This window comes from Nilaparvata lugens, chromosome 2 (genome assembly GCF_014356525.2).
Source record: "Nilaparvata lugens isolate BPH chromosome 2, ASM1435652v1, whole genome shotgun sequence".
NCBI lineage: Eukaryota > Metazoa > Arthropoda > Insecta > Hemiptera > Delphacidae > Nilaparvata > Nilaparvata lugens.
This window is the reverse complement of record NC_052505.1, coordinates 35,281,519-35,293,095: the sequence shown is the minus strand read 5'-3', so window position 1 is coordinate 35,293,095 and position 11,577 is coordinate 35,281,519. Positions and strand designations below refer to the sequence as shown.

General features: G+C 33.3%; 1 protein-coding gene across 4 annotated transcripts in view; it reads right to left on the bottom strand.

Annotated features, from left to right (window-relative positions):
• Positions 1–705: 705 nt before the first annotated feature.
• The window catches only part of LOC111044021 (solute carrier family 52, riboflavin transporter, member 3-A), a 52,308-nt gene continuing 41,436 nt past the window's right edge, over positions 706–11,577 (bottom strand). For 2 of the 4 annotated variants that reach the window (XM_039421093.1, XM_039421094.1), the window contains exon 3: positions 2,316–4,792. In XM_039421093.1, the coding sequence (XP_039277027.1) occupies positions 4,595–4,792 (198 nt within the window). In that variant the 3' untranslated portion in view covers positions 2,316–4,594. Of the gene's footprint in view, positions 4,793–11,577 lie in introns of all 4 variants that reach the window. The other 2 variants (XM_039421092.1, XM_022329070.2) reach the window with 2 other exon arrangements.

Sequence of the window (11,577 nt, the reverse complement as noted above, 5' to 3'; positions counted from 1 at the left end):
TCAAATGAGCAAGTTTCAGTAAAATAATGGTTTTGGATGCCTATCGCCTGTGCTCCATCATGAATTACCTATTGAGAATTTCAGCAAACACAGAGAAACCTATTTGAGGTTAGGAATAATTATTGTATTAATAGGACTAGTATAGTAGGCTATACTAACATGAAGACATTTAATTTTGGAAAAACTAATAACCTAAAATAGTTTTTCTAAAATTTCCATAATTAGCAGAAACAAAAAACTGTGCATTTCAAGATTTCAACTGAAAGGAGGAACCAAGTAGATAGATAGATTAATCAGTAAATAATTGGAAAAATTATTATTGTGTATTTCAATACAATAAATGAGATACAGACTACTACAAACGTTAGAAATGAGCTTAACTCAATTGAAACTCAAAGGAGTTAATTAGACTACTGGCAATCAATCACAGACCATCAAATAAATTATACCTTATTCATGTTCATAAACTAAAGCTATTGAATGAGTAAATTCAAATTGCACAGCAATACCTCGAGATTTGTTGGGTTTTGTAAATTTGATTCACAATGGAGATGATGATGAGTTTCAATTGTTTAATTCATTCAAAATCCAAAGTATGCGGTGATACTACTAATAACGGCAATATTGTTGAAAAGAGCTTGACACCATTATTACCAATAGCTCAATACCATAACAATTTAAAATCACTCTAAATAAAATAGCGAATACAAATCAATAACAAATTTTATTGAAATTTGTTGACACATCAAACAACTGTATTTCATAGAGAATAAAGTCAATCATCAAGGATGAAGATAACAAAAGTAAAAAAATCACAACGCCCTAAATACATTATTTACTGTAGTCTATTATAAATCAACAACCACTCTTTGAAAAAATTAATAAAATTCTTGATTGAGTTGATTTGTTCATAAAATATTGTCCATCGACAGTTCAATAAGTTTTTCCTGGATAAATTATTTAATTTATAGTACTGGTAAACTTTGTACCAATTTTTGGAAGTTGAAATTTTAAATGGCTTGGAACAAATCTCTTGCATTATTTTTATTTTATTTTGCAATGTCTAGAGAGTATTTTTCAACATGAAAAGAGAATATTTTTCCACACTTCAATAAAGATATTATATTTTTCAAATGAGTTACAATGTTACAACGGGTTGGGGTGACTTTTACCCAACTTTGAAAAATATATGGATTCAAGTTGATGTCAAGAGTTGGATAAAGTGAAACCAAAATAATGTAAACATTTTAAATTAAAAACAAATAAAATCCGCTTAAAAAAATCGCACACTATTTATTGAAAATTATTTCAAAGAAAGCTACTCAAAGATATTTTGTAGTGACGAGGCATGTTGGCTGCAGCCAGAGAGTATAGTCTAATGTAATTACAGTACATTCTATCCTCACTGGCTGCAGCTGCCAAATCAGCAACAAATGGATATTCAGATCGTATTAATTTTAAGCAAGTTGGTGGATATTTTGTTTTATTAGATAAAAATACATTATATTCATAATATTTTGCATCATATTCTGCATAATATCAGAATTGGTATATCAATACAAAGTAACCCCACGTATAATCTAAAAGTGACCTTGTATTCAACTAGTAACTAGTAATCACCAATATCAAATTCTTTAGTAAATAGTTTTTCTAATACGAAGTTTTCCGACAACAAAATTACAAGAAGAAGCAAGCAGTTTGGTTTTATGTCGATAGTTCAACTAATATATCGAGAGTTGACAAAATATCGATTGTAGTACCTAGATAAAGATAAGGGCTACTGCTATTGATGTTGGACATAGATTTCAGATTACAGAAATCGGAGATAAACGAATTTGAATATTTTCCCGTGAAGTGGGACAAAGTCATCTAGCGGTAGAAAAAGCCACCCCAGTTGACGTTAGTAAAAATGTACAAAACAGGCTACATTGTAACAATACTAGGATACGTAGAACTTCCTACATAATTAAGTTAAATACATATATTATATCTTCATTGAGTTTGCAAAATTCACTTTAGTGTAAAGTATAGGTAGGTAGCAGCTCTTTCTAGGAGATAATCAGGTTAATATTGATTTACAAAAGAAAAAAAAGTTACGTTCTATGTCAAGGTTCAATTCCTAAGCGACGACTGTAGCCGCACTGTATTAGCTATTTGTTGCTATAGCTTCTATAGTCTATATAATAAACGACTACAATAATAAAATCACACAGTAATGGACTAAAGCCTTTTTACAGTTAATACAGTAGTCGCGAGGCTAGAATCTACAGTCGTCGCTTAGGAATTGATACTGATGGAATAAGTCATTTTTATGAGAAAATATATTGAAAAACAGACAACAATTATTGCCATTCTTTCTTTTCTAAGTACTACAACGCATACTGGTAGGGTAGGGTTTTGAATACAATCCAATATCAAATGAAAAGAGTTTTGTGGGTTAAATTCATTTAACAAATATTATTAGATATCTCGACATCATATTAAATTATCTGTATGAATTTTGATTATTTTTATTTTATTAATTGTTGAAAAAAATAATAATAAAAATTCATACAGATATGATTTCGAGGTATCTAATAATATTAATTTGTTAAATGGATTTAAACCACAAAATTTTCCAGGACTTGAGTCTTTCAATAAAGCTTGAAATGGTCTGCCAGATATTAAATTTCTATCTGCAACTAAATTTGAACACCATTCAACTGATATAAATTTAACAATCACACGTAGGCCTACATTTACTATATTATTCAAGAGGTTGACTGGTATGATAGTTATAGATAACTGGCCAAGCAATTCATCCTTACGGTCGAAATATAGATGAAATACAATACTTCCCTGATATTTATTTACTCTAATGTGCCGATAAATCAACAATACACAACAATATAGGGGTTTTCATTGAGCGTTTCCTTTATTTAAAATTAAATAAAACATTATGTGTGTGAGATATAATGTATAAGATCTATTTTTGTTGAAAAGGTCTATCAATGCATGGAGCATGATAACGTTCAAATGGCCGCCTCCTCGGATTCGCGTAATGATGGTGATCCGAAAAGTCCATCTTTCCATTAGTCTGGCGCATAAAGTGGTTGAATCTAATTGATAGATTGAGTAATATTGACTTATTGGTTTAAGCCTGGGACTCAGCATAGAACTACAAAAAAAAGTTTAGCAAAATCGAATGATATGATCTTAGCGGCCAGTTGACATCGCCTCAGCAAAAAATAACAATATGAGGAAAACGCACACCCAGGATGTCAATAATTGTTTTGTGCGCAGTCTGGTACATTGCATTGTCATCCTAAAATCGCATATTGTTCACATCCATATTGTCCGGATTGGACCAGAATTATTCGATCATCATTGATTGTAATCGCCAAGTTGATGTCAGAGAGGCCGAGATCTTATGCGTGATGACTGCCGCTGATTCTCCTGTACATTCTCATGTAAATCAACAATATTCTTGGCAGACCTTGCGATCAATTTTCTTAGGGGTGTTGTTGTTCGAACATATTTACCGAACCAGTTTCCTCAAACTGGTGGTTCACCACGTTGCGATAAGTCCTCTCGGTAGGACGATTATTGCGATCTCAAAATGGACGAAGCTCTTGAAACATTGCTTGCACAGAAAATAATTGTTTTAATGGAACAATTTCAATATTTTCTATAGGGCAATATATTATAAGGACATAATGAATAGATGAGAACTAATGAGACACCTGCAGCTTCAACTATACGGCCGCAATCGATTGACAAAATTAGAAAATCCTTCAGTAGTAATATAAGAATTAAGAACAAATCACTCTGGAATGATTGAACTGTTTTATATAGCACATTTCTCTCTTCATACAAGAAGTTCGAGATTAATAAGACAGTGTATAGTTAAATAATTGAAAGGAAAAAAACTACAGGAACTCTGCAAAATCATGTGACTTAGGATACTGTTATAAATCCTAAGAGATCTTTAAATAGATTTGAAAAATAACAAACTCCAAAAAAAGGAGTAACAAGATCTAAAAAATTTCATCAACAATTTGTGCAGTGACGCAGTGTGTAGTCTAAATATCAAATTAAATGACATAAGTTTAATAAAAATGTGAGTAAATATAATGAAGAAATTGAACTGTGAAAACTTTGGTCAAAATTTAAAAAAATACATTAAAAAATTGAATCATAAAATCAGTAACAACTACAAAGACAAATAAGTCTGAAAGTTGAATAAGTCTAATTAATAAAACTATATCAAAATTCAATGCTATTCAAACTATCAAAACCGACACACACATAAAGTTTTCAGTGTTGAAGTAGTCCGATTCCCTGTTTTACTATCAGATCAACAAACATGTTGAATTATTACTACAAAGTTTTGGAATATCGTATTATTATTTCAACAATTTTTGTTCTACAGTTGGCATTTTGTAACTATGCATACAAGTTGAAACCCGTCAACTTTACACATAATTTTCTGCTTGATCATGTGCATCTATACATTACATATCTAACAAGTTATCAGTTATCTATTACCAACATTGTGAAAAACAAATTGTACCTATTCAGATAATACTGTCACTATTACACTTGACAGACTGTGTCAGCTACAGGGATCGAAGCTTTTGAAGATATTTGTGAAATTGACGATGTAGAACATAGTGATTGATCCGAGGGCAGCACCAGCCTGAGTCACTGCTCCGTACCAGAACAAGCCTTTGCCTCCTTCCCGCCTGAAGATAGCCGCGATCGACAGTTTCACGTAGGACACCATTCCGGAGAACAAGATCCAACAGGAAACCTGCACAAAATAAATATTATTATATAAAATCTGTCATCATCATAATAATAACAGTGAGTAACCTATAATTTCTACTAAAAAGTGTCTTCATGATATAAAAACTATCATCAAACTGCATGTTGAAATATTGAGTAAAGTTAATAAAAAAACAATATAACAACTTGTAGTACCCTTTATTGAAAACTTTAAAATAATCTCTCGGTATACAAGAATTTTCTTAATAATGATATTTTTCAACATGCTAATAACAAACAGAATATTTGGAAGTTTCAAATACCTTTGAGCATTTCTATCTAATTTCTGTTGAAATCTGTTTGTTGGATAGTTGTATTACTTATAGGAAATTATTTAAGAGAATCTCGAAACGCTTTGGTTCAATGCTCACAGTATTCAATTCTATCATTACTAGCTTTCTTATTGCAATTTCTAAAGGTATGTTTTTCTAGGTGCTGCAGCATGTAAAAGACATTTTTTCAAGTTAAAAAGACCTACGGTCGAAACTAGTCGTTAAAATATTTTAAAGTTTTTAATAAAGGGTACTACAAGTTGTTATATTGTTTTTATTAATTTGAATAAAGTAGCCCATATAAGTGAGTGAAGTTATTATAATTGCGAGACAATTGAAGAACTGAATTATTCTTACGTCAATTAATTGAAGTATTGCTCAGTAAAGGCTGTTTGTGTTGAACACATGCTGCTGGAGTAAGCAATAGGAAATTGTTCTATATTGTGGTCCAGCAGTGAAGACGGGAGAACAGCGTTACCGATTCTCTACCTTGCCACTGCCTTCTGAACTGATACAAGTATATTTGATATGATATCAACTGTATATTCTTGTTTAATATAATCAATTATATTTATTGTTAAAAAATATATTTTTCAATTATCTATATATATATTATATATAAAAGCGAAATGGCACTCAATCACTGACTGACTGAATGACTCACTCACTCACTCGCAGAACTAAAAATCTACCGGACCAAAAACGTTCAAATTTGGTAGGTATGTTCAGTTGGCCCTTTAGAGGCGCAATATGAACGGATTTGGAAAAAATTCCAAAGATACGCCCAAAATCTGCGTTTTTCCAGCGTTTTTTTTAGCGTTTTCTCAGCTTTATCGAGGACAAATAAACATAAATTGTTCAAATTTAGTACAGAAGCTAAGCTAGAGTGTAATAATGTTGTGTTAGAAGGAATTTGAAATAACGCCAAAGATACGCCCAAAATCTGCGTTTTTCCAGCGTTTTTTTGCGCTTTCTCAGCTTTATCGAGAACAAATGAACAGAAAATGTTCAAATTTACTACAGAAGCTCAGTTGGGGTGCAATAATGTTGTGTTAGAAGGAATTTGAAATAACGCCGAAAATACGCACAAAATTAGCGTTTTCTCAGCTTTTCTGCGTTTCCTCACCTTTTTCAATAATTGATGGAAATATATTTAAAAAAATTCAGAACACAGGTTTAGCTGAGGTGGAAGAATTTTGTTCGCCAAAGATACGCCGACATAGTAACAGGTGTTTTTCGAGATCAAATTGACATAATACGTTCAAATTCGGTACAGAGGTTCCGCTGAGGTCTACATGCAGGCGAGCGAAGCGAGCCCGCTGATCTCATTTTTGGACGATCGAGTCGGGGGTCCAGGGGGCTCCGCCCCCTGGCTAGACGGATATGGCGAGCGAAGCGAGCCTGACGGCTAGTTAAATAATAAATTTGTATAATTGGGATTAAATATTTTGTTAATAAATTTATTTCTGAATTGTTGAAGAAAGATGCAGAGCTAGAAAAGGATAGCGCTATTTGCTTCGTTGAATGATAGACAAAGTATTGTAGTAGGTAAAGTATATAAGTAGACAAAAACCCAACTCCCTAAACCACACTTTTACTTTTGAAACATTGATAAACATAACCTTCTAGGTTATATTAATTTTGGCTATTGATCCTTGTCAGGAAGTATGTGCACAACGGTTGATCACAAATCAAGATAGACGTGACTTGCCAACAGTTCATAATTCTAAAATCGTAAATGCAATTTAAAATGTGAATTGGTTCACATTTATGTTGGATCTTGGAGCAGACGAACCACTTCTCTAGGCCTACTGCATGCTGCAGCGCCTAGAATAACATACCTTCATAAATTGCAATAAGAAAGCTAGTAATGATAGAATTGAGTACTGCGAGCATTGAACTATAGCGTTCTGAGATTCTCTTAGATAATTACCTATTATGAAAATAAAGTAATACAACTAGCCAACAAACAAATTTCAACGAAAATTGAATAGGATTGCTCAAAGGTATTTGAAACTTCTAAATAATCTGTTTTTAGCCTGTAAAAAGTGTCATAATAGTGAGCATTCTTGTATACCGAGAGACTTTTTTTATTAGTACCAGAAACCTGTTATTCCTCTGTTAAGCCACTCATAAAAGTAGATCACTCATGACACTATAACAATATCAAATAGTATCCTTCAGCAGGGTAAAATTATTTATTGAGCTATGCATATGAACAAGTCTAAGAAAGACAAAAACTGGATAGCAAGGTACATTCATAGAGAAAATATAGCTAAGAAGAAGATATCTCATCGTATTTTTAAGCCCTTATGTTCAAATTACACTGTTACGCCTATCCGATTATTGTCGACAATTTTTGATTATTACTGTCTTGGCTGGGTGGGAGCGTATAAGTGGCATAGGAGCCGTTCTTTTTAGCAGCGCCAAATAGTTTTTTTGAAAAAGAACTACGTGGACTAACGACTTGGTGTAATAGTGGAATTCGAAACAAAGGCACCCAATACCATGATAAATTTTCTTACGCTACGGTACAATCCAGTGGGAGTCTAGGAACCTCAGTTACATCATTGAACCATCTCAACGATAGCTCATTTGACAGCTGCTATCTATTTCAACACAGATCAAAGATACTTTGGTTTTATTTATGTTTACCATAGATCACAAACATGGTAAAGTATTAATCAATCATGTAAATAATAATCAATCAAGATTTGTCTCTAAGAAACACAAAGTTAACTGAAAGGACTTTTGTCAACAACACTCTCTATGACACAATATTGCTTGTTCACTAAGCACTCTAGTTTAATTTCAAACTACCAAGTTAATTTCTGCTCTATTATAAATCACAGAGTTGATTTTCTGTTTTCATCTTTAGCAATAATAATGACATGGCTTGAAAATTCGATGCTCTTTTTTATCTTTGGTGAACAGCCGATGGGCTGGTTGGCAGCACCTCTCCATGCCACTCTGTCATCCGCCATCCTTTTGAGGTCTCTGTAGTTGGCACATCTCACATCCTTCTTCAGTTGTTCTATGTAGGCTACTCCAGTCTTGGCCTTCCTTGCGCATTCCTTCCCACAGTCATTCCCTCTATTGTTCTTTTTGTTAGTCCCTTTATGTCGAAGAATATGATAAACTACAGTGGAACCTCTGTATAACGAAGTCGATTATCCCGAGAAAAATTCGCTGCAGAGAGGTATTCGTTATTGAGAAGTTGTTCTGTTAAGAGAACTGCCACGATATTATGAATCTTGTAATATCGTATCAAGGCGGTTGAACACAAAATACGGTAATTTTGGCAATAAATACAGTATAAATACTATAATAACTCAACTCTCCTATTTTATTTGAAAAAGAGAGTAATTTTCAGTTGAATTTTGCGTTTGAATGAAACATAATGTTCAATAAACGACTCACATATATTCAAACAGTCGAACATGTTGTCTTGTCCACTATTTTCCAGTTTTAATCCTTGCCTGATAATTTTGCAAGCTTCAAGAACGTCTTGATGTGACGGATTCCTCTCCACAGGTTCGTCACAGCCATCATCATCATAGTCAGTTCAAAGGATTAAAATATGTGACAAGAGCAAGAATGGGGAAGTCCAGTCGTTTACCTACCTGGTCTACAAATGACAAGGTCTTAGAATTCTATTTCCAGTAACTTGCATTCAATTTCCGACATGTGTTTCAACCTCTATTGACTGTCTACCACCCTATCTTCTTCCTACCTGAATTGCCATTATTTTTAGTCTATTGAACTTTCTGCTGAAACTAAACAATTCCTTGAAAATGACCGTCTGCTTCCTATATACACATTGCATATTGTATGTTGAAGTCAAGAGAAAACTTTGTTGTTGAGAGGTCCGAAATTCGTTAAATAGAGGTAAATAAGCAGCCAAAACTCTAAAATGTCATGGAACCAGGTAAAAATTCGTTATGTAGAGGATTTCGTTAAGTGAAGGTTCGTTATAGAGAGGTCCGACTGTAGTTATGCTCTTCTCCTTTTTATTTCTTCCAGTAGACAACCTCTCTCAAACTCTTCGAAACACCTCTCATTCGTTACCTTCTCTCTGTAACTTGTCCTCAGCATTCTTCTGTAGCACCATGTCTCAAAAGCAGAAATTATTCTCTCTTCTTTCACACCAATCGTCCAAGCTTCACTTCCATAGTTTGTAATTCTCCATACATACGTTTTGAGTAACCGTTTTCTCACCTCTAGACTCAATGTTCTTACAGCCAATACCCTCTTTTCATTATTGAAAGCATTATTTACTTGATAAATCCTGCTAGCTATGTCTTTACTACTTCTTCCATCATTAGTGATCTTGCTTTCGAGATAGTTGAACTCCTTCACTCATTTTATCACTTCATTCCTCAGCCTTATTTCTGTACTATTCTCAATGTTCCTGCTACAGACTAGTAATTTTGTTTTAAGAGCGTTTATTCGCACGCTGTATTATTTTTTCATAATATCATTTGTTATGCACAATATTCATCCCAGATCCTCTAAACTTTCTGCCATAATGCGATGTCATCTGCAAATCTCAGCATGTCTAATTTTTCACCATGGATTTCCACACCCACATGCACTTCCTCTCTTACCCTGTCAATTGCCTTCTGAACAATCATATAGATTGAATTAATATGGGGATAAGGAGCAGCTTTGTCTTACACATTTTTGGATGTAGGCGAACTCTTCCCTATTACCACTACGATTAATTCCAATTTTTTTTGTGTATAAGTTTATAGATGAGGAGCTTTCTGTCTCCAAAACTTATGCCAGTTTTTGTGTAAGATGTTGAATAGTGTTTTCCAGTCAACATTGTTAAACGCCTTTTCCAGATCAACAAGTGCTATGAATGTGGGTTTTCCTCCTTTCATTTCTTTTTCAATCACTTGTCTCAGAGATTGCTTCTCTTGTTCCTACTTCCCTTCTGAAGCCAAACTGCTCATCAGACAGTTGTCTCTCTATTTGTCTCTCCATCCGTAGAATAATTCACCGAGCGAATTGAGGTCTAAGATTCAAGTCGACGGCTTTGCATTTCTCTTTATGTATTTATTTATATGTATGTTCTGCATTTGCGGCGAAACGCGTTAACAGATTTTCATGAAATTAAAAAATTTTTTTTTAAATTTTACATTTTGATGATAATATGAAAGGAAGAGAAGCCTCCTTCATGACCTATTATGAATTATTATTGACCGAACGAAGTGAGGTCTAAGATACAAGTCAACGGTTTGGCATTTCTCTTAATGTTTAAATGTTTATATATTTATATGTTGCGCATTTACGGCGAAACGCGGTAATATATTTTCATGAAATTTGACAGGTATGTTCCTTTTTAAATTGCGCGTCGACGTACATACCAAGGTTTTTGGAAATTTTGCATTTCAAGGATAATATAAAAGGAAAAAGGAGCCTCCTTCATACGCCAATATTAGAGTAAAAATCAGACTATAGAATTATTCATCATAAATCAGCTGACAAGTGATTACACAGATGTGTGGAGAAGCCAGTCTATTACTGTATTGATTTGTATAAGGTCTATAGTTTCAATCAAATACATTAAAGAGGTATGCATGTTTAAGCTGGGTTTACACCAAAGTTATTAACAAAATGGTTATAACTTAATCCTTATAGATTCTATTAGATTGAACGGAAGTTGAAAAACACATGTTCATCATGTGTATGATAAGTTATGTTCAATGTAATATAATCTAAAAGGATTGAGTTATTAACATTTTTTTAATAAATTTGGTCTAATCGCAGCTTTAAGGTCTTTGGTTTCAATATTTTGTTTTGCAGTCATGGTATTATTATGCGTGCCCATCAGTATCAATATTCTCACATTCGAAAAAAACTAATTTAATAGGTGAATAAAAATAAACAAATGAACTAAATAATGCTGGAGAAATTATAATATTTTTGATTCTAAAAAATTAATTTTCATCAGATGGAAAGATCATCACGGAACTGGATGAATATATCATATGAAATACAAATTCAAACGTGAACTGAGTTTGTTAACATTTAAAACAGTTGACATCTGGTACTTGTGGATGAGAATACTGCGTGAGGTCTACTGTTCACAGAACTACTAGTTAATCATGGATCAGCTGTCGAGTGGATTATTTATTGCATGCAATAGTTCATTTTTACAATAGTTCACTTTGTATGTCGTCCACTCCTGGAGCCCTCCTATCTTTCAGGTCATTCAAAGCATTATCAAATTCTTCCCTCATTACAGGTGCTTCTCTCTCCTCCATGTCAACTTCATCCTCTCTCTTCATATGCAATTCTCTATTATACCCTTTATTCAATTCTTCAAGGTACTCTTTCCATCGTTTTGCGATACCTTCTTCATCATATTTCATTGTTCCCTGTTTATCCGTAATGTTCATTGTCTTTGCTTTCCTCGGTTCAAAGTATTTCCTAATCTCTCTATATGCAATGTCCACATGACCTCTATTCAAACTATTCTCTATGTCTTTAC